Source organism: Metopolophium dirhodum, chromosome 3 (genome assembly GCF_019925205.1).
Source record: "Metopolophium dirhodum isolate CAU chromosome 3, ASM1992520v1, whole genome shotgun sequence".
Lineage (NCBI taxonomy): Eukaryota > Metazoa > Arthropoda > Insecta > Hemiptera > Aphididae > Metopolophium > Metopolophium dirhodum.
The window spans coordinates 39,125,081-39,150,848 of NC_083562.1; the positions used below are offsets into that span (position 1 = coordinate 39,125,081).

Consider the following 25,768-nt stretch of genomic DNA (forward strand, 5'->3'; position numbering starts at 1 on the left):
CAAAAATTGTTAAAAGTATATTATTACCTAGTAAATAATTTAAGAAATACACTCATGTGAGCAAAAAAAAAAATATTTTGAAAAAAGTTATTCATATTTAACATTTATTATTTAATATAATTCATATTTAATCAAAAAAATATTGATACTTTAAAATATTCTAAATATTCTACCTAGACAAATGTCTTAACTATAAAAATTGTTCTTATAATGAAATTCACAAATTGGCTATTTTGAATATATCCAAAAAAATTTAAACCAAATTTAAAATTTTTTATTTTCAGTGTTAAATAATAAAAATAATTTTTCGTATAATATATGTGTAACTCAAGTGACTATAAATTTTGTATAAAAAAATTTTTTTTTAATTTTGATTAGAACAAAAGTTATTCCAAAAGTCAGTTCTATCTGTTACACGCTTGTACACTCTGCATAATATACCACGACAAAATACTATAGTTTTCACGGTATACGGCTGTTTCGGTGACTACTGCAGACGCGTTATTTAGGTGCTGGCTACAATAATAATATAATATAGTGGCCGGGTGGCCGGGTGAAAAAACCACGCTTATAATATTGTGACTATTTGAATCCGATCGTGCACATGTGCGGTAGTTCTCTCGCGATTCGGCCTAGTTTCAAATCCGCGACGGATTGCGACTTCGAAGTCGATCGCCCGAATGCCGTTGCAAAGTAATATAGATAAATAATATTAATGAACACTCATTTATTATTTTAACGATCGTTGGATACGCAGTTGCGTATCTAAACGATGGATGGATTTCAGTAATATTATTCACCGCGAGTATATTTATGCAGCATATTATACTTCGATTTAAGATAATAAATCATAAATCTTGGTATATACTGATGATCACGACAATGAAGACGACTGCCATAAATACGCAATGATATACCTAATACATATATATATATATATATTATATTAGCCAAGCACGTATATTATTGTATGAGTTTTACACTTTTACCACTTAGCTAGTAGCTAACTTATAATATTGAACTATACTGCGAGCTGTGTGTCATCGCAAATCACATTGCTGCAGACCCACTGGCGCGTAGTATGTATAGCTATGATGATGAATTATATATGAGTCCAAGAGGAATATGCTGATATTTATGTTTGTGTTAGCATTATAAATTATAATATTGTTGTTACTTGTTAGTATGTGTCAGATATTAGGTTAGTATAATAATATGCGAAAATCGTGCAACATCTCTAGGACCGTTTCAATATTTTCACAATTGAATCGAATTTTTTAAAGCCTCAGTAAATAATAACCCTTTTTATGATGTAGAAATATTATGTACCATTTAAATACAGCAATATCTTTGAATTCAGATAGTGTACTTATTATATTATCTATCATAGGTATACACATAATAAAATACTGCAGTATAATATAGTATATATATATATATTTGATCATCCATCGTCTATTAAATTATCTTTAATGACCACAGTGGTTTAAAACAGTGATTGACTATTAAAACGGAGTATTTATTCAATATGATATAACATTTAAATAAATAAATAATAATACAACAACAAAACAAAAATATATTCAATTTATATTAGTGTTATAGTCTACGTAAATTCTAATGAATCCGTATACCTAGCGACATAACAAACGTTTTGATAAGTAATATCATTGATTATAAATACTAGTATTATAGTAAGGTAATATTATATATGTATGTCATAAAATTAAAAAATGTCTATTTATATATTTTAAGTATAAAATATGACATTGAAGAAAATATGTAAGTATGTCAAAATAAAAATTGTTTCTCTAATAATTATTTCTATAATTATTATTTGTTCGTTATGATGATTATGTGGATCAAGGGGCCCAATTGGCAAATTTACTGACACGCGTTTGGAAAAATTATACAATCCAATAACTATTAAATATATGTAACGTATTTATGAGGACTGTATAGTAGATTCTAGAATGCAGTTGATAATAATTTAAAACTGATAATAATTATTATCATTATTTTATAATATGTAATATTGTAATATGTTAATATGTTATCTTATTCATGTTAAGTAAATCACTAAATCATAATTGCATTATTATACAATGCAGAATTTTGTGAGCACAGCATTTATTATATTATGGAAGTAGGTACGAGGTGAAACATAATAATCAACTTGTATTTATATACATTATAAGTAGCAATATACATGTATAAATAATGTGCATATTTACCTAATGAGTAATAACTAATAACTATTGTCTACTATACTGATAAAATATAATATTATAGTATGATTGAATGGTACATATTATTATAAATTATAATAATAAAGTTTTGATGGTTTTAATGACAAAAGAATATGGTAAACAAATTTACACAAAACACAATAAAATTACTTGAATATTATTCTTTAATAAAAAAATAAATATTTACAAATGTATAGTTAAATTGTGTGTGTGATTGCATCATAGCATTATAATTTATGGCATAATTTACACGTTTAATTTTTTTTTTTAGAAAATGCAGTTCATCGAACGTAAGTGAGAATCAAAATTGATCCAATTCAAATAGTAAAAATTCGTTTTAAAGTAAACTCTGGAAAATAATATTCAAAAAACAATCACACGGTATATGAGTAAGTCCTTAAAAATATAACATCATCATAGAAGTAGAATAGAGATTTGAATATAAGTAGATATTGTCACGCTCAATAATTGTAAAATATTTAAATATATGTTTTACTCGTTTATTATGTGTTATTGTAGTCGTCTATACGATTATTTATACTTCATAACTGCTCCAAACATGTATATACCCAATACATATTATATAATACTGCACAATTATATAGTTTTGTAATTTAAGTTGATGCTATATCGATTAAAATATATATAAGTATACATAATATATATATATAATACATAAATGTGTATATCATTCAGTTAGAAAAAAACAAACGACAAAGATAACTGGCTGAAAAATAATATTCTGGAAGGTATTAAAATATTTTAATTCATCTATAAAAATGAATGTTTGTCTGTCTGTCTGTCTGTCTGTGTCTCCTTCATGCATTCCTAAACAGCTGAACCAATGTTGATGAAATTTGGTACAGAGATAGATTAGACCCCTGGGCAGAAGATAGGCTAATTTAAAAAGGGAGAGGACCAACCCCGGGAGGTGCTCAAACAGGAATTTTGAGATTTTCGATGGAAATTTTTGTTTATAAATTGTTGCCATGGCTTTTAAAGCTATTATAATAATTATTATTGGCATTTTTAATGTGCAACGAAGTGCACGAGATCAGCTAGTTATATATATTATTGAGTATAAATGCTCATAAATTAACACATTAATTTCTAATAGATCAAATCGAATGAACTGTTTTTATTTCGAAATCAATTTTGTTTTTCTTGCCACTTTATGATGATATATTTATCGTTCAACAAAGAGACATTACTTACCTATATTAAATGGTTGTTTTTTTACAGTTAGTGAAGTTTATTTGTTTTTTTTTTTATTGGTAATCGGTAATAACATTTGTATAGCCAATGAAATTGACTTTTGCGCCTTACTTGACTATAATTCTTCATACACGTTCTAATGAGTTTTATTGTTTAATTGTATATTTATTTGTATTATCAAAAATATAAATTATTGTACAATACGGGGTTTTAAATTATTTTGTAAGTAAAATAATAAAAAAAATATCTACCTCATAGTAAGATGAACTATTAAGTGTAAATATGGAATAATAATTTGTCTTTGTTAGACAAATATAATTATATAAATATATAATATCACGTTTTAATATTTTAACTATAACATAATATCTATTTATTTTATAAATAGTGTGAAGTTCAAACTTTGGACTTATACCACTATTTCACACATATAGTTTTATACGTAATTAATACAATATTTAGGTAAATTAATAGAAGAAATGTTCTTCAACTGTGTTATTATATTATTTAAGTGCCTATTACCTACTTAATCTTATTGATGAGCAGAGCATTGCATACTACTTTTAGCTATAGGTTTTTTTTTAAATACCTGATTTATCTGGTAGGTATATGATTAATGTTAGGTATAGAGAAAGAATTACAAAAGTTTTTATTTTTTTAAATTATGAATTGAGATTTTAATACAAGTTCAACCTTTACTCGACTTATTCATGCATATTATTCATTACCATGTTTAATAAATTGAGAACATTTTTATTCATACATTTTTTTACGAGCTCTCAACATATATAAAGCATTACCTAATAATAATTGTAAAAAAAACAAAAAATAGGTTTACGTAGACGAGTGGAGTAAGACGAGAACCCAAAATCTATTATGTCATATTTATCCCACTTTTTTAATAACTAAATGGTTATTTTATCCAGGTAACAATTATTAAATGTTTAATCGAATTTCATGTTATCCGTGTATAATAATAATTATAATAGGTAATAATATATACATCAGTGATACTTCGTATGTGTAATCTGCAGAAATATTATATTCTATTATTGCCACACTATATAATTTCGATGACGCCCGACACTTATATTGGTTATAATTACCCTGTTATTAATATTTTAATATTAGTGTATACCTAATTCTGAACAATTATCAACATATAATACATGAACCCTCTTCATACCCATTTATTCGTGCGGATCTTAATATAAAAAGATTTACTCAATTATAAATACTTAACTATAAATTAAAACAAATTATGAAAAATAGGTATTATTATGGTTGTATTAGTGCATGAATACTTTGGATTTTATTTTATACGATGCTTAAGCTTAGAATTAATTCAAAATAATTTAACATATACACGTAAAATAAATCAGTTTTATTTAAAAATTTTCGAAGTTTTTTGTCTTTTTTGTTCGGCGCATTTTGTCTGTTTGTTTGTAATAAGCGCAACAATACTTATAGTCATAACGATTGATGATTTATAAATATTATATTGAATATTTAAAACTCGATTTGAACCATTTTTTAATAATAATGATTGGTGAAATGCCCACACACAAGTCATAATTATTAATTTACCGACAGTATTTGTAAAAATAAAATATTGAACGATCTTGATTAATGTTTTTAAGATTTTATACACAATATTATAATCAGTAATTTTGGTAAATTATTTTTTTTCGTTACACTAACTAAGATTTATTTTCCGCAATAATTTAATCTTGTCTTAATATTGTTAATGTTTAATTCAGGGTGTTTTTATTTAATTTGCATGCATACCTTTCAGTTTATTTTATTTTAAATTGGATGTAAATTAAATACCAAGCTAATTACATACATTTCTTGCAGGTTTACTGAAAATTTCAATAATTTAGAACTTTAAAATACGTATGGGTTTATTTTAAAATTTAAATGCAAAGTTAGAACTTAGTTAAGCGTCCACGTAAAATTAAAAATTTTTTTTTCGGAAACCTACCTATTTATTACAACCATTTAAAAACGATTGTGATGCATAAATTAATTACCAGAAATCATTAGTTTTTGTGGTATGGCCTTACGAAGTTCACAATTTTTAGGGTTTTACGCACACGAACAACTACATATATAACGCATTAAATTTTTTTTTTGAAACCTAGGTGAATCAACGTTTAAAAAAATGATGGTGCAAAAATACTTCTAACACCCACCCATGGTGGTTTTACATAACAAGTCGAAGGATATTTTTGATTTTAATAATTGTCTAAGCGAGCGCAGTGAGTGAGTGCCGGGTGTATATGAAAATACCAATCATTACAATTAGCTATGACTTGAAAATAAGTCTGACCGCCAAATTCAGGCTTCCCCATCGTTTCCATTTGAACTCCTGACCCCCCTCAACATTTGAGCAAGACCATGTTTCTATGTGATACAATAACTAATACCTACACGTTATCAATAATTAATTATCATTACAATTGTAATATACAACACTGTAAAAATAAAGTTATCACAAGTTAAACAATAACTATTGAGAAATAAATCAATATTTATTCGAACAATCGTCCTAGAAAATAACCATCTGACAAAATCTCATAGATTATAGTTTTGAACACCAAGGACACTCACGAAAAAACGGCATCTATAAGTACATTATAATGCGCAAGAATGTCAATATATTTAAGTCTGAGAAAAATTATATAGATTAAACCATATAAGTATAAATCATTGAATCGCGAAGGACACACACAAATATAAATATGTATGTCAAAACCGAAATCAAAATTTGTACTCTTGGAAGATCACAGAAAGTTTTTTTTAGTACATTTGTTTGTTTGGGTGTGCTTGTGGGTTTTAAAACTTTTAAAACTTTTTAATCCAGTTATTTTCAGTGGTATTATGAAGATTTATTGCACAGTACAATGTGTTAAAACTACATTGTTTAACTTACATATTTTGCTATAAGATAATCAGACGATAGATATAATAATTATGGGCAGAAAATAATTATTGGAATGAATAATAATAGTTAAGTAGTGTAAACTATTGACCATGTTTTAAATTTTTATGAAATTTATTTAATCGTTTAATAAGTTGTATTAAGTGGTTTTTTTTTTAATGTTTTGATTGTATATAGCAACACACAATTAAAATCTAAGATAATATGCTGCGAAAATCAAAAATGTCGTTAGCCCAAAAGTTGTTAATAACATGTACCATTACGAAGTGTACCATTTAATTCGTAATACCTATATAGTGATATGTATACGGTTATTAGTAGTTAATATACTGTAACTACTAAACCAGTAACCTGCAAATAATATACTAGTATAAATATTAAAGTTACGAAATTCGATTGCAATACATCAAAATTAGACGTTATGTTATTCTATTTCGCGGTCAAATATAATATTTAAATCTTGGTATAAAATCTTCATTCAATATAATTAACCATGGTAACTGTAATACTATAACCAACATAAATATTGTTTTCTGAAATCAATGTTTGTATGACATTTTTAATTGTGTATGAAATTATTCACGGAGGCTACTTATATCAATTCCAAATTTAATAATATTCCTTTAATGGTTAAACCGATGCTTCAGTAGATGTTCACATCTTAAATGTATATACTCCACTCCTGTTTTCAACAAAATTATGTTGATGTAATTCATATGATTGGAAATTGCACGACTGTACTTTTGATTTAGCATAGTTGGAAATGCACAAAAGAAAACAGAAAAAAACAAATTTTTTTAAAATGTTTGTACATAAAAAATATTCAATCAAAATAATTTTGTATGTGAATCCATGAGCATCTTGTGTAAGGCTAAAAAAATACTTGGTGTATTATGGATATTGGGTATATATATAATAAGTAATATAAGTAATAACTATATAATAATTAAGAGACGCAATAAGTGTTGCATATACGTTATGTAATACATACCTATATATATTTATAATAAAGTCGAATAACTTTCATTTAAATTCGGTTACAAATTTATTTTTAAAACTTTTACTAAAGAATATGATCTTGATAATATTTAAATTATTATTGTTTACAGGTTACGTATTTATAAATGTATGCTATTCGAGACATACATAATATTATGAAAGGTTCATATATCCCGTACATATTATAATATAATAATACATTTATATTCTATACCTATAGAAATGAAGTAATAATTGTTTAAAATTTATAAATATCGATTAATAATTGTCCTCCGATTAGGTATCAAAATTGTATAATTAGGTATACGTTATTGTATCTCATACATGTATATATCATGATATTAAACTGAAAAAAAAACTTCTACTCGATTTTAGTATAACTTTAACTTTAACTAAATAATAACATTTCTAGAAAATTGTTTATTTCTTTTATTATTTTACGAGTACGTGAGTATTCGTTTCTATACTTACACTATTTTTTCTATTATGTAATGTATTAATGTAATGTGTATAGTGACTAATATGTATAATAGTAGATAATATTTTAATCAGTTTATTTAACCAGTGATGACTAATAACATACAAGGTATTGAAACTCAAAATTAATATACTTTTTGACATTGTTATAACTTATTAATAATATTTATTGATTAAATCTCCAGTTGTCCCTTAGAGGAAGTCGTATCCGCATGTGTTGTCTCCGTCTTACTAATGCATAATATATACCAAAATGTACGTCCAGCAGTTCCAATGTTCTGTAGTTGGCTTAAATATTTAAGAGAATATGTATGAACATTATGTGTGTTTTTCGTTGGTTTTTTAGTTTTTAAGTGTATTATGAGCATTTTAAAATATTAATATTTTAAATTCTCATATCTCACTTCAAAATAAAAAAAAACTTGTTATAAGTACCTAGACAAAATTGAATAAGTCTAATGGGAATATATATGAGATTAAATAAAATAAAATAAAATAAATAAATAAATATTCATACCTGTACATTTTGAAAAATATATTAAAAATATACTAATGAAAATTAATTAACTACGGTAATTTTTCTCTCAATTGTTGAAAAAAAGTAAAAAATACACTAAATCTTCAAAAAATGACCTATAACTAGTGGCGTTATTTCAGTTTTTGAGAGGGGGGGGGAGTTTTGACTGGCCCATAGTAAAACTGAAAAAAACCACTCGCTAACAGCTACATTACATTACAATTACAATTACATTGTTATAATTATTTATCTTAATACAAAAGTCTTCTTACATCAGTATATTTTATATTTCCTACCATAGGCATAAATAACCCAATTTTTTCGAATACAACAATGACTAAATAATACATATATACATATACATGTAGAGGGATACCTAATACTATATTATTGCTTATTAGCTCCTATATGAAGACTTATTTTGAGGGGAATTTCACCCAAATTTATGTCCTATTGGCTATTTGTGCCAAAATGTATGGAGAGTATAAATGTCATGAATCATGTTTGCGGGCTTGCGGCTCAAAACTAGCCCATACCTGGCCCGACTGTTGCCCGATAATGACAAGGGGAGGATGCCTACTCTGCCACCTTACAAATGAAGCCACTTCTGATTACGAATAAAAAACACATATAAAAGCAAATAAAAGTTAGTTATATGGAATCATATGTTGATGAAACATATTTTAAACTTGGAAAGCACCGTTTATGATGTTACTAAAAAAGATGCAAAAGTCATCAACATCCCGGCTTAATTATAACTTGGAAGACACAAATATATTATGTATGTACAGACCAATATGTTATCGTGTTTATATCTAGGTTCAAGCCTACACACGCGATTGACTAAAATTAAACTATACTTATATTGAAGGCGCAATATGAAGTATAATAAGTTTAATGCCATTTTTTATGATGTTTAATTTTAAGGAAAATGTAAAAAAAAAATAACAAAAAAATGGCACTCTAATGAAGGATTGGGATCATTGTCGTTGAATTCAGTTATCCGCAAGCTTGTATTTGACCTTCACCCAAAAAATTATTAGCCAAATATCAATCAACCAGATTGATTTATGTATATTATTTTATTATGTTCCTCCATATTACTATACTACTGTGAGACGTGATTGATGACTATGCACTATGTTAAACAGTGAAAAATATTAACACTATTACACTAACACCAATACGGCAGTACAGAATAATTCAAGTCGGCAAACATAAATTATGTTTACCGTGAGTACACACGTTATATCTACGTAGTAGGTATATAAATGTAAAATCGAAATATCGAATGATATTTGATAATGTTTCAAGTATTCGTATATATACTCATATTATATATGTATAATGTATATACGTATAAACTCGGTAAATTTTCGATTATTATTGATAGGGTAGTAGTGTAGTACTATACTATTATTATTATTGACGAACGTCATGCAAATAGTATCTGTAAGATCAGCACTTATAATAAAATTCAAATTTAATATAATATAATATTATTGAGAATGTCATCGCATATTTATCACTTGCATGACTTGGTAAATATACTGAACAATAATTCAACTCTTATAGTATAAATTAGTCTTTATACAGATTTGGTACCGCTATTTGAGATTTGTATGGAATTAAAAGTTAACATTTTAAAAGATGATAACAACAAAACACTTTCCATTAGAAAAAAAAAATAAAAAATATCGGTGTAACTCTTTAAAAAAGTATTAATTAAAAAAAGTTAATGGCATGGGTGCATTTTTCCAAACACACAGTCACAGATAGGTACGACTATTACAAGTTATTCAAGACGTGCGCTACCTATCTCATCGTACATTCGTACCTATGCATAATGTATACTTATTATAAGCATTATTATTTGTTCTATAGTTTTCAATTATTCAATTGAATTATTTTGATTTGCACCACTGTGTCACATGTAAGAGTTTAATTAATTTTTCTTAATTAGATACTTCACATTAATATAATATCCCAGTTATAAAATAGGTTTATTAAATAATATTATTATAATGCTGTAATAAAATAAATAACTTACCTATGTTTTAATAAAAATGTTTTATAATCGTCTTTGTCTGTCTAACCATCAATTATTGGAGTACCGTGTTTTAATAACGTTATTGAAATGCATTTTTAAACAATTTTTTTCTAGGATTTAGTAAGCTATAAACGTTTTTTTCTCAGAACAATCTCTTCGACCCGATAAAAGTTAACATGACGTATACAATAATAAACAAAGAAGTACGTACATCAGTTAAATATATATATATATATATATATATATATAACTAATACGTAATACGAAATTGTCCATATTTTATATACCATAAGTACCACATATTATGGTCCTATACTTGCCAAAACGTTGAATTTACTTTTATATTGATCCTAATAAGTATACATGATAACTAAATGAAATATTATAATGAGATTTAATGGAGTTAAAATATATTAACAATATTAATATGATTAGGTACCATAAATGCACACATCATTATATTATGTAGATAGGGATTTCAGATGATCAATTTCGGCTGTTATTGAACAGTACTGTTGCGTATTAGTCATATGATATTGATTATTATTTTTATCAATTACTATATTGAAATAATTTTATCGTGCTTAACAATATTATGGTGGAACATTTATTTATCAAATTATATTAACCAATAATTCGTTATTTATCACCGTACTATGGACCCGCGAACTTATCACACTAAGAGATAACAAATTACACATATGATGTATAATATGATTGAGCTTCCACGCACAAAACTATGTAAGTTCATCTTATAAATTCCATTTGGATTACTAAGCTTCAAGCCAGTATTATACAATACAGTGGGTACGTACCAATAAATCAAATTATACTTAAAATTAAAATACATTTTTAAATAAATTATCAAAGATTTGAATAACAGATCATGACGATCACAGATCAGCTATAAATTGCGCAGAATTTCTTTCCCAAAAGGTTGGTGCTAGATAATATTTTTGTGTTGGTTTTTCTTTTGTCTTACTTTATATGTAGAACGTAGACAGGTATACGTTTTTTAATAACAGTTCACTTTTTCTCACGTTTTCTATACAGTTTTGTAATCGGCGTAAATACATATATATATATATGATTATGTAATAGGTAACCTATATGTAGGTACTTATAATTTCAGCACAAGAAAAAGATTTTTCCTGTAGTGATCATGGCTTATTGTCGTAATTCATCTGATAATTTATAATTTAATTTACTACACCTCATAATATATTTTACGGTTAAGTACCAATTAATTTTCAAATGAACATTTAGGACAATTTAATTCGTTAGTTCAGTATTTTCAAATATAAAAACATTACGTATAATTATACAAGTGTTCTGCAGTTTCCTAAGCTTATCATTATATTTTGTTCAACTTATAAGTGCGGTCGTATAAGTTAAGTTTTTGATATTAAATCTAGTTCATTGAAACTTGAAAGTTCGTACACTTATCCTTGGTGTGTTTATTTTGAAATCAAACACATTGCAAATTATTATTCTACTCATATATTTTGATTAAATTAAAAAAATAATGTTACATTATATTTTTTTAAATCCGTATAAACACATATTATTGTAATATCACGCACTTGATCATCGATTCAAACGTAGGTGTCGTCTTACATATAATTTTAATAGTAGTGTAAATGTGTAATAATATTATGTCGGTAATAGATTCTTTTGGATGTTTTCGTTTGCACCGACATTATATTTACAAAATATGCAAATAATATAACGTTTTTTTGTTACTAAGAAATATTTCGCAACCAAACGAATAAAATTAGCATTTTCGTTTTGACCCTAATATAAAAATCAATAACTATATTGGACTTGAGCTCGGGTCTATCTTATGAAAAAATAATATCATGCCAGGTGATAATTTTAAAGATAAACTCCAATTTTCTCGAAAAATATTATAGTTTTTAGAAATATTAATTGTAGTATAAAAGTGAGTTCTACGCTCTTCTCTTAAAAATCAGGAAAAACGATAAAATATTAAAGAAAAACGAGAATATGTGTACACCTATTTTTGATAAAATCGATTTTGTTTTGTTTTTTTTATGTATAATGTAATATATGTACCTAATTCAAAATCGATTATTAGTAGATACCTACTATTATTTTCTAAACATAGTAGGTATAATTTAAAAACAAAGTTTGTCTCAATTTAGACGTGGAAGTTACTGTGTTATTATTTATGTTAAGAATTATTGAATTATTATAGAAATATGGTAATTATAAAAAAAAAATGGTGGAAATCTTTGGAAAAATATACATTAAAACATTACAAAATTAAGATTTTTGATTTATAAAAATTACAGTAAAATGTAAAATTTACTAACGCCTATTGTTCATACTATGAGGTAATGCACAAGACTTTTTTGGCGCAATTGGTTATCAATAATAATGAAGTAAAACACTTGAGGATTTTATTATCAGCTGATAAAAAATGCAAGCAAATAAAATTATAAATCTGTACAGTATTATTTAATACCTGTTTTTTTATAAAAATGTAATACGAAAAGAAATAGTAAGTTATGTAATTTAATTATCTATAATTATATTATGGGAAATAGTGTACTTTGGAAATAGTACTTTCATAAAAATTTGAGGAATTAGTCAATTTTACTCCATTTTTTCGAACGAACCAACTATTTAATATGAGCAATATGCTATGTTTCAACGTAATATTTTAAAACAGTTACTTTTACCTTTTGGAAATAGTGAGTTTTGACGTCATTCGCGAACTCTATTGTACATTATTTTTAATTTTAAAATAATACAAAATATGATTGAATAATTAGATTCCCCGTATCTCTTTCTCTCTCTCTCACACACACTATTAGTATCAATATAAAACTCAATTTTGCAAATTTTGTAAATAGAATGTTTTGGATATTTAACCAACATATAAACACATAGGAAATTAAATTATAATAAATAGAGATTGCAAAGAAAGAAAACAACATATTTGAAGAAATATTTTATTTTTAAAAATCCTCTATGTTTAAAATTCAATTAAATAGAACAACCAGATTTATATAATATTTAATTTATAGTAGTTCACCAATCATGCTCACTCCCTTTCTTACTTCTTTAATAATGAATTTATTCAAATTCTGACTTGAAATTTTTAAGCATATTTAAGGAACATAATTGCAATTATTTAGTTTTTTATATAGTTTATTTAAGGCGTGTCCTGTATAATACTGTGATAGTGATACAAACTTTTTTTTAAAAGAAAACCTCAAAACTATAAATTATTAAGCCGATGGTATTTTTGAACATTTACAATTTTACTATAAATACCTACTCAAATCAAAATTCGAATGAGTAGTGTAGTATCAATGTCTTTAATATGTATAGTTACCCTGTTAAGGATAACTGTCCTTCAAATTGGTTTTAAAAAAATATAAAATAGATGAAATAAGATCTAATATTTAAACACTTGGACTTAATATTTAAAAATTATAAAATGTTGATAAATAAATATTTATTACTTCCGTTTTCAAATAACCAGAGACCCTATATCTTCCAAACCTATTATCCCTACCATATAACCTATTATCCCACGGTGTTAAATAACTCAACAAATATTCGATCAAATTTTGATTTAGATATATCAATATTTTTAATAAAAATGGGTGATTCTCATTTGGAAAAAAGTAATTGGTATCGCCACATTTTAAAATATTATCTTTGAGTTTAATATAAAATTCCAAAATTCAGATTCAAAGCACACGCTGTATATTACATTATAATATTATATGCCGGCGATTTGTGTTTATTGATTTATCTCCGTGTTCTACGAATACTAAGTAACTAATTCGGTATTCCGACAATATTCGCCAGTTTAAACTTTAAGATTGAAAATTGAAACGCATATTTGAATATTATCGAATATTTGTTTTGCGATTAAAGTTTAGATTCACATTTATATAATATAGTAATATATAGATAAATATAAAAAATATTAGGCAGTAAGAAGATTTATATATATATATTATATTATAATATAATTTTTTTTTTTTGTAGACACTACACGTTCAGTCAATCTTGTTATTTCTATCATTATTAATTTTTTTAAATGTTGAGTTTCTGAGGTTCTGTTAATGAACAGTCTCCTCTTCACGCGATTCATGTTTGTATATACTTTTCTATGTTATCCTTATTAATTATTTATTTATTTATTTTTTTATTTAACTCGCCGCAACTCAGGCCATTGGGTGGTTTTTAACTGTGGGGGAGGGTACAGTAGGTTTTTGTGTGTTTTTAATTTGGCAGAAGTTTCAAGTGAACACTCGTAGGCATCTGCCAAGTCCGGGTGGTGGATGGCGTGACTGACCGAAGGAAGTGCCACCCGTGACCGATGTTCGAACCGGCGACGGTGCGCGTCGCAATCGACACCTTAGTCCGCTCGGCCACTCCGGACCCCTTATTACTTATTGTTAAATTTTGTAAACAGATTGAATATAATTGAATAAAAAAAAAAGATAAAAGATTGATGATTAATAATCACATAATGCCTATAAATATATTTATTTGATTAATAAACAACAGAGTAGGTATAACATGATTTTTAAATTTAATTTTCAAATCGCATAAGTATTTTTCACAGAAAACCTTTTTAGTCTTCCCTTACCCACAATCAACCCAACATTACATATAACATTCACAGTTATTTTTAGACATTTATTCTATAATTTTTATATTGTGTAAAAAAAAATAAGATCCAAAACTCATTTTAAAATTAGTAGTGCAATATGTCTCCATTATATAATGATCTAGTATCGGAATTTTAATTTCGTGTCAACTTATTTTGTAAATAAACTTACGTAGGTACAGAATTGTGCTTTTCTATGGTCCAGTTTTTATCAAATTATTAAATAAAAATCTGTAAAAATTTGTACAGTGTTTTAGTTACCTAGTTATCATTTTTTGATAATAGTCAGATTTAATATACATACAAAAATCCTGAAGAAAAATGTGATAATTTGGCAATACAAACTAAATTGTTATATTATAATATAATATATTAGTAGGTAGGTAGGTACTAGGTACCTAAATAATTATTTACACTAAGATTCAAACGTTTATCGCTATTTTAATTACTGTATTAATGATGAGTATTTTTATTTTATTGATAACTGAATATTATAATATAATATATACCGATAACCGACGAACATTAACTATACCTACGTATTTTGTAAGAAATTGATTAAAAAAAGGGAGTTTTGTTATTTTGATTGCATCACTTTCGCCGTAAAAATAATTAAAATTGATATTGCCAAAAAATATTTTTATGATCAAAGATATTATTAAAAATCTTTAGTTTTAAAATAGGTACCTATTTCGACATCTTCGTCGGTAATGTAGCAATTATTTTAATAATAATATATTTTGCATAGACGTCTTACTGTCTCGTCCTATATTTTACTATGCCTTTACATTGACCCACATGTTTATGGCCAACATCGAAATAGTAATACAATAATACTAATAATTATGCTCGGTGCATTAACATAATAATTTAAAAAAATTCCACCAGTCCTTGGTGAGGAATTCAATTTTTTTTTATTCGACTAGCATATAATATAAACGGCGAGTTTCGCTTGTTTTAAAGTTATTTTATGTAACTACTCAGTGTATTGATTGACCAACGAAATTAATAGGTTATAAAAATAAAGATTTATCCCAATAAAACAAAAATGTATCGTTATAAAAGTCCAAACATTTATATTTTGCATTATTTTTTTATGAACGGTGTACATTTTTTTCAACCGCGTTATTGTTTACTTTCACTCGGAAAATGTATTCGTGGTAGATACTTCGCGTACCCATATAAATATAATAAAATTATATTATTTTGTGTCATAAAGATGAAATTTATATCTTTTTGGTAGGTACACCGACCAAGGTATGGCTTTACGTAGGTAGGTAAGCTGTTATGTGAGTTTAAGCTACCTAACGCGTTTGCTGCCTATCGTAAACTTCAAACTGGATCGGATAAAATCTGCAGTGTTATCCGACACTGTTCTGTTCGAGAAGTTTCCGCATAGGTATATTGTATAAGGTGCGTGAAGTTGCCTCCCCCCCCCCCCCCAGACCAATTCCTTTGAAAGTTATGTTCTCATTTTGCAAATTGGTTTTCAAAATTTTCAAATAAATTCCCTGACCAAATTATTTGCAAAATGAGAACTTAACATTCAAAGAAATTGGTCATGGTGAGGGGGGGGGGGTAAATTCACGCACGTATATTCGACACCTATTTTCTATATTTTCACATACAATCAGACACGTTGCAGTATGCCATTTGCGAGTCATTAAATCTAATGCATACGATTTAATAGGTATAGCACTGAATTCATCTGATTACGAATTACAATAATATATTATAATGTGTTGTCCTTTTTATATGCAGATTGCAGTAGTAACTACGTATAATTAAGTAGGTATTTAAATAATTGTATTTACAATTCAAACGACGTAGCATTGTAGTATAATGATTAAACGTAGGTTACACGACTACACGAGCGGACGAGAGGATATCAATATAATATCAATAATTAGTATCTCATGTTTAGATAAAAATTAATGTTAAGATTATTTTATATCATATTATACCTATACTGTATTCTGGTTTTATTTACATTTCCAATCATTCAAGAATTCGAAAAGAGAACATCACTTAATTATTGCTCTAATAATATTGAAATATTAGTATAATTACAGGAGTCTCTTGGCATGTAACTATTAACTATTCACCGAAATACCACGAAATAATTCACATTATTATATCATTACATTTTTTTAAATATGGAAAAAACAGCAAATATACTTGCCATTTATTGCAGTTTTTGCTAGCGACTTCAACTTTTAAATTTTGAGAATATTAAAGCCTATAAAAAATATATATTTTTTAAATAATATGAAAAATAAAAAAGTATTAATGTGGTAATAAAATACAGTTTTAAACGCGATAATATACATAAATACATCTACAACGAAATAAGTTGGGTACTTATATAGAAAAAAAACCACCGTCATCGTGAATAATCTTTGTGAGGTATTATATATGGTATTAATATGCAATATATATATAGAAAGGTTAATATTTTAAAAACGTTTAATGAATATTTCAATATAATAATTACGATCATCGTGATTTGATAAAATACATATAATATTATATTGATTCATGTACCTACCGCTCATTAGTAGTGATAACAAGATAAGGGAAAATCAATAAGCTTAGATAGGCATATATAGTATGTATATATAGTATATTATGTAGTATATGTAGTATGTATATTGTATGTGTATAAATTATAACATATATAATATACAATCTGCGGAAATGCCCATTTCGTTCTATATAGGTATTGTATTTCTTTATTATAAATTATAATCCAATTACCTTTTTTCTTCTCAAAAGTATAATATATTATATACGTACTACCCATATGTTTGGGTATTACGTTTGTATTGATTTATATACTATAATACAGTGGTCTTAAAACTATGGGTCGTGACCCAATTTTGAGTCTCGTAAGCTTTAAGATTGGGTCGCAATAAGTCAGTTATAAAAGCACTTTTACAATGACATACTAAGACATTAAGCAATTTGAACTACTTTTTGGTTAACAAAACTGACATGGGTCGCATAAAATGTATGGTGAAAAAATTGAGTCGCGAGTCAAAAAGTTTGAAGACCACTGCTATAATACGTTCAACCCAGCGGACTGTTAATAAGTGATTTTCACATAGAAAATATAGTTTTCGACAATTATGGCAGGTTTTTTTTTTATTCTCAAATCAAACGGTCATTCGATCTTTGACTACCTATACTACTATAAATATGGTTTATACACAAATATTATATAAGTGTCAAAACGTAATGTCGCGTGTTTTAAGTTGCCCCCCCCCCCCCCCAACCATTTCAAAATCTTCCCGAAAATGTTCTTTAGCCCATAAGTTGTAAGTAATTGTAAGCTCATTCTCGGAATTCGTAAGTTGAACGTGTTGAAGTTACGGTGGCAACCCCCCCCCCCTCTCTACCACCACGACCAAATTGTAGTAAAATCTCTTTAATTGTAAATAATCGTAAGTTCATTCCCAGAATTTGTAATTTACAATTTTGCATTTTTTAGTTATAATTTTTCTGGAGCGATTCTTTTTACCATGGTGGGGGGTTTTCCACTCAGGGATGAATCCAGAAGGGCCCAGCTCCTCCAGACATATTATTTCTCCAATTTTCATAGGGACATTTACATAAACATTGACCTAATAATTATTAGTTATATAATATATTATAATCATTTTATTCATTTATCATTCATATTATAATCATATTGATTCATTACATTAAGGTTATACTAATATTGAGAAAACATTTTAAACAAAGAATAAAGTGTACATATTTGTGTTGTAAAAATTGTTGCCCCCCCTCCCCCCAGATCTTTGCTCTGGATCCGTGCCCGTGACTACTTGTCCCCAAATTTTCAATAGGACCCCTACACGGCGTTAGACATATACTAGACATAAAACGGCTCATAAAACACATCGATCCGTAGTCGGTAGATCACAGATATGACAGACGTTTACATTATTATATAGTAGCGATGATGTGTTTATAAATAACGTATTAATGTGCTTTATTATCGCTTCCGGAATTTGCCGCCGCAGCCTCCGTCGTGGTGAGCAATAATGATATATGGATGCGAGTGACTCACTAATTTAAACACATCATAATATGATATATTATATATATATATATATATATTATAGGCGATTAAAAAGCCTTAATAACAATAATAATATTACCATCCGCAGTGACGTACAATCGCATTATCGTGTTATTCGGTTTGATGTATTTAGTATGTATAAATACATGGGATGAGAAATCGAGCCGGTATAAGTACGGCAGACGGACGGCCGTTATCGATTTATAGTAACGCGGTCGGCTGTGGAAGTTTGTCATCTTATAATACAAAATAGTACACACGCCGGAGTCGTCGTATTCAATACTTTTTTTTGTTTCTTGTTTTTTAGACGCGATTCCAGTCGATCGTTTTGTTATATTATATCTCGTACTTGGGGTAGTGAAACTCGCAAAAATTAACTTTTTATAATATACGCTTGCGTTTTCGTTTCGCATGTGCCAGCTGCAGTATGAAAAATATAAAAATTTCATTCCTCAGGTCATCAATTGCGGTTAAGCATTTATTCGTCAATCTGCTGTTGACGCCGATAATTATTACGCTGACAACCAACACTCCAACGTCGTCCGCCATGAACTTGTTCGAAAACTACAGCTTGTCCACAGTGAGTATACCTACCTGCATTATACACTATGGATAGGCATGTGCTTTATTTTAAATACACAAAAAGCCACAAGTGTTTTTTAACCTTTTATGGTTTTATCCAACAACCAACAATAGTAAGATTGTGTATATTACTATAAAGCATTACTGCAGCTGTATACTAGCTATTCTAAGACATACACCATTTTGAAATTGGCCAGTGTATTTAAAATGAATTAACAAATTTGTCTCTGCTATGTTTGTTCTTAATTAATATACCTACAATTAAATTGCAATTTACTTGAATAAAATATTTTATCTAGGCATGTATAGCATTATATATATATATATGGAAAATACTCTCCATACAGTATCTAACAAAGAAACTACGACTTTAACCTTATTGCAGTTATAACTTACTAATGGTATTGGACATTGGTCGTTATATACGCATTGTTAATAACAACAGGATACGGTCGTTTAATTTACAATTATCGTACAATTACAGTAGTATTAATCAAACAACCGTTTTAGTAAGATTTATTGGTCCATTATTATAATGATATGTGCACTCCATTAAACGTCATATAATCGAACACATTTTCTGTAATCTTATAACAATATTTTATTTCAATTTAAAATAAATAGATGAGACTTCAGTAATAAGGGAATAAAAAAAAATTGAAATACAAATAAAATTCAATTTTAGTAAATCTTTGACATAAGTTCTCTGATGAATTAATGTTCCTCCCGACGTATCAAAGATAACATTATTCACACATATATGATTATAAATTGTATTTTTATGAAGAAGCCAATTAACAATATTTTATAAAAGATTTCATAATCGTCAGTCATATTCTCATTAAAATTTACTAATTCAAAACATATCACCTTTATCAATTTTTGCAAGTAATCTTCGTAGACGTCTGAAGCATAAATCGTGTCGTGATCTCCTACAATTGTGAATAATGGTTAATAAACACACATATAATATAAAGTATCATTGACGGCTTCTTTCATCACTTTTCCGAATTTATTCTGTCGTGTTTAATTTTATTCACTTATATTATGCTTATTGTGTCAATTTGATATAGATTGTATAGGTAATAGCTGGTATTTACAAAATAATAATAATAAATAATGATGAGCTTACTATAGTGGATATGATCATCTTAATATAAATTCTTAAGAATAGAGGATTTTACAATTTTCACATTTATTATACGTTTTACTATTTTAGTAATAAGTATATTATTAATAACAATATAAAATATCGTCTTTTGCGAACAAATAATTTTATGAAATTTGAACTATAGGTGGAAATGATCCGAGACAATGGTTACGAGGTCGAAGTCCACCATGTCATCACGGCTGACGGTTATATTTTGGAGTTGCATCGTATCCCCAGGAGTAAGGCCGGACAAGAACCCACAAGAAATCATCCGGTGTTCATCCACCACGGCATTCTCGGGACATCGGCTGATTGGGTACTCGCTGGAGCCGCCATGTCTTTACGTGAGTGTAGTTGTCTAAATTCCCAAGTCCCAAACATTATATAAAATTAACGAATGTTTTATTCGAAATATTCCGTACACAGCTATGCAACTCGCCGATGCCGGATACGACGTGTGGTTGGCAAACTGCCGCGGTAACACTTACAGTAGAAAACATATTTCGATGACTTACAAACAAAAAGCTTTTTGGAATTTCAGGTAAATTTAGTGTTTTACAGATGATTTATTTAACGTGAAACACTCTTGTTTAAAAAACTGTACTAACGTTTTTAAAAATAATCATTTTACATACTTAATTATTTAAGTCGTTTCAAAACAAAATGTTGAAAACAATTAAAAATGTTTACCATTTTTAATTGCAATAATTTTTAACTTTTAACTTTTTAGGATTATAACATACATTTTTCATTTTATATTTCAAAGCAAAATATTATTCGGAGAGTATTAGTTTTAAATACCTACAAGTCGTAACTCTGTCAAAATTGACTAGTCCAAAATGTGTATATATTGAAATACTCCAAAAAAATATTATGTTTAGGAAATTTGAAAAAGAAATAAACATTTTTATTTTTTCAAACATTTTGCTTTGCAATGACCTATAATTATTTAGATAAAAGAATCACCGGGTATATTATGACGTTGCAGGGTGTATAATAAACACTTTATAATCTACACTAATTTTTTAAACACAAAACTTTTTTTGTCTAATATCTAGTATGTAGTAAGTATATAAACTTAATTTTTATTTTAATGTTACCTGCACATTATCATATGGTTACAGTTTACATGAAGTCGGGAAATACGATTTACCAGCTTCTATCGATTATATTCTTGCAATAGCGAACACTTCACAACTTCACTACATAGGTTATTCCATGGGCAGTTGTGTGTTCTTCATTATGGGTTCAGAGAGACCCGAATATCAGCCCAAAATCCGATCGCAAATCAGTCTCGCGCCTGTCGCCTTCTTGTCGAACACCAGATCGTCTCTAAGATTTATGGCTCCGTATGCAAAAATGTTGAACGTAAGTATACATATTTACGTAAAACAAACTTATAAAGTTATAATAATATCGATAAATTATTAAAATGTATAAATCTTAGTAGAAATTAGCATTATTTATTCTAAGGAGTTTTTTTTTATTCACCGTAAATTCTTAAATAAAAACAATTTTGGCAGCGATGTTCAATAAGTTTACTGCCTTGAGTGTCATACTATGTGTTTCACGTTAAACTTTTAATTATTGTTTTCATATTTTATACTTATACAGTTATACTTGTCAATTTTGTTTTGAGTATCATATACCTAAGGGCTAAGATACACAACATTTTTAAAAACTATTTATTAAGCAGCGGTCGCACGATGATAGTAAAACGCGATAGTTACTATCGTGAAAGCTGCTATCAAGAAAGTGTCATCGTGCGAACAGATTGATAGTGACTATCAAACTATCACGAAAGTGACTCGAAATTATTTAACGGATAAAACCGTCGATAGTTAGCTTGTTCAAATTTTAATCAATTCCTATATTTTTGATGCTCCGGATCATCGAAAATCGAAGGATTATCGTACTCGTTATTCAAACGGTACAACCATGGTACCTATCAATATTATTATATATTAATGAAATGATGCGTATTGTTATACATAGATCGTGTATCAAAGGATGTGGAAAGGAATGTTCATGCCCCAATCTAATATGCAAAAGTTTTTGGCGTCAACCATATGCAGAGAAAGAATAACGCAGAGAATGATATGCGAAAAATGCATCATATTTTCCGTTTGCGGCAGCGACCCGTATCACTTTGACACCGTAATTATGATATTTTTATGGTTTCGTCAGTATATTGTATATTAATATATTATATACTATGTATAAACGAAGTGAAGATTGTCGAAAAACGATCATGAGTTTATGCAATTCGTTGTACTTATTTTTTTTTTGTGCATTACAGAAATTGATTCCTCTCATCATGGGACATTTTCCGGCGGGAACGTCGGCCAACCTTGCCGCGCACTTTGCACAGTTCATATTGAAAGGTATACCTGCAATGACAACAACAACAACAATAACACACAAACGTGTTGAGGATGAAATTATTTTCGAGGTTTTTAATCGGTTTCGTTTGTTTACAGACACTTTTGGTCAGTACGATTACGGTCGCGCCATGAATTTGCGTCATTACAATTCTACCGAACCGCCCACGTACGATTTGAAATCTATCCGAGTGCCCATCACGCTGATCTACGGCGAAAATGACATACTAGCCGACACGACAGTGAGCTTTGATATTATTATTTTTTTGCAATAGTCTTTTGCCAAGTTTCCCACATGGTGACATCCTATTCGGACGCTCATTACTAAACGTGCTTAATTTTTTTTCGTCTACGCAGGACGTAATGAAACTAAAAGCCCAACTTCCCATGGTCGTGGACGCATTTCCGGCAAAAAGCCCGTACTTCAACCACGTGGACTTCTTGTGGAGCTCCAGGGTCGCCGAACAGATCAACGACCCGGTCAAGGAAATACTGCAGAAGACCGACGACCTTGGCTGGACGTACACGGGCCCTGCGGCCACCGCCACCGCCGTGGACGCGGTCGTCCCCGTGGTCAGTCAGCCGCCGATCCAGATACTGCAGCTGAACCCGTTATCGGGTACCGTCAACCTGGCGCCCAGCCTGGAGTTCTTCGCCGAGAACCTGGACGCAATCATCGCCAGCACAATGCCGCGGCCGGTGGACGAGCGCGACGTGGCCGTGTTCGAACTGGAACGGGAACAACAGCGGCTGCTGTTTGGCGGTGTCATCAGGTTCGCACAGGCGGCCGAGAAGAAGTACGGACAGCTCCGGGAGGAGATCACCAACGAGATCTCCGGCTGGGCCGATGACGTGGCCACCGGCGCCGAATCGCGCGTCAAGCAGACAGCCGTCCTGGTGAACGGCAAGATCGCGTTCGCCGGACACTCGGTGGCCGGGGCCGTGGGCAAAGCCGAGCACTTCGTCGTCGGCGGCGTGGGCAAGGCCGAACAGACCGTGGTCGTCGGCATCGGCAAGGCCCAGAACTACGTTAGCTACGGTCTAAACAAGGCCGACCGGGCCGTGAACGGTGCCCTGAACGCCACCGTGGGCCGCGTCGGCAGGGTGTTGTGGTTCTGGAAGTGACGCGTCGGCTGCCGAGTCTACCGCGCCGTCCACAAGTCTAGAAATATTATTATGTAGTAGCGATATCGCCGTCGTCACGCGCTCATCTATGTACTCGGACGCTCGGCGGGATCCGATACAGCTGCAGTTAGTATAGTTATAGACTTATATAGTTACTTATATTATTATTATCGTGATCACAATATTATTAGTTATACTATCGCTTAACTAAGCTGTACGGTTTATCGTTTAAGTCATTTTTTATAAACAGTACCTACACTTTTACTCATGTGTTTGTAATTTTTTTTATGTAAATTGTTTATTCTTCGTGTAAACTTACTTGAGACGGTATTGTAAAGTGTGAGTTGTGTAATCATTTACTTACATTATTTTATTGTCACGGAGTCGAATTTTTACATATTTTATTTATAAATACAATTTATATTAAAATTTTATTTCCTGGTGTTTATCATTATCGTGTCTATAGCAGCAGTGTATTATTTTAATCGTGTGAAATCGATAGTAAATCAACAGTTGTTCAATATGTTTTTCAGGTACCTATTTAAATTACGCAGTACATTACACGCGGTAGGTACACTCAGTACATTTATTATCACCGTAAAGCATATTTTATAATATCGTTGGGAATCAATTGACGTCAACAATATTGGTGAGGCCAAAGGCTCACAGCTGACAACTTAGCACACCCAGGCTCCTGCAGGTTGGATCACGCGTGATCCTATTCGAATCCACAACGACTAACGGACTAGTCAATAAAAATGAGTAGAATACATACAACAATAAACAGTAAAATGTTTCAAGTCCCTAATAATAATACATTTTGAATCTACCTATGTTTGTATTTTCTAACGGTTGTCAGGGCTTGTTGCAAATCAATTGATGTTCTCATTTTTTTTACTATTAAATTCTCTTAAACCACATCCACTTTTTAATTTTATTTATTTATTTTTATTACCATTTTCAACGCATGTTTGTTTTGAAAAATAATCAAAATTTGTTTGTAATAATTGTCAGTTGTAACAAAAAAAAAACATACCTACCTGAATAAGGTTAAGTAACTACATATTATGATGGTGATGGATGTTTTGTGTCGAAGATTTATGAGCACACTTGGTACTTGCAGGTTGTCCGTCTTATTGGTTTTATATGCTTACTATCTAATAATTATATACAAACTCCAGTTAACATGTTGTAGTGTGTGAAGACATGCTGCAGCAGTGCTTTGAACATGTACATTTAACGTAAGTTTTGTTACTAATTACAATTTACTATTGATGAAATTATGAAGATATGTGAATTTATCATCTGCAATACGATTTAAATTTTAAAGTCATTACT

The 25,768-nt window shown here is 29.0% G+C and overlaps 1 protein-coding gene across 4 annotated transcripts; it reads left to right on the forward strand.

Annotated features, from left to right (window-relative positions):
* The first annotated feature begins 2,528 nt into the window (after window positions 1-2,528).
* LOC132940130 (lipase 3-like) lies at window positions 2,529-24,864 on the forward strand. Of its 4 annotated transcripts, none has more exons than XM_061007558.1 (9): window positions 2,529-2,638; window positions 19,649-19,772; window positions 21,070-21,268; window positions 21,351-21,465; window positions 22,049-22,292; window positions 22,920-23,081; window positions 23,224-23,308; window positions 23,405-23,547; window positions 23,663-24,864. In XM_061007558.1, the coding sequence occupies exons 2-9, from the start codon at window positions 19,740-19,742 to the stop codon at window positions 24,428-24,430; spliced, it is 1,749 nt and encodes a 582-aa protein (XP_060863541.1). In that variant the 5' UTR covers window positions 2,529-2,638; window positions 19,649-19,739; the 3' UTR covers window positions 24,431-24,864. The 4 variants fall into 4 exon arrangements, with proteins under 4 accessions (XP_060863541.1, XP_060863540.1, XP_060863542.1 ...); XM_061007557.1 differs by lacking the exon at window positions 2,529-2,638 and adding an exon at window positions 11,106-11,258; XM_061007559.1 differs by lacking the exon at window positions 2,529-2,638 and adding an exon at window positions 11,249-11,387.
* The last annotated feature ends 904 nt before the right edge of the window (window positions 24,865-25,768 follow it).

What these genes read in the sequence shown, in the direction of transcription:
- LOC132940130 (XM_061007556.1), top strand. Translation starts at nt 19,620, where the DNA reads ATGAAAAATATAAAAATTTCATTCCTCAGGTCATCAATTGCGGTTAAG. An exon ending in AAAACTACAGCTTGTCCACA is followed by an intron (nt 19,773 to 21,069) that starts GTGAGTATACCT and finishes TTTGAACTATAG; the next exon opens with GTGGAAATGATCCGAGACAA. An exon ending in ACATACTAGCCGACACGACA is followed by an intron (nt 23,548 to 23,662) that starts GTGAGCTTTGAT and finishes TCGTCTACGCAG; the next exon opens with GACGTAATGAAACTAAAAGC.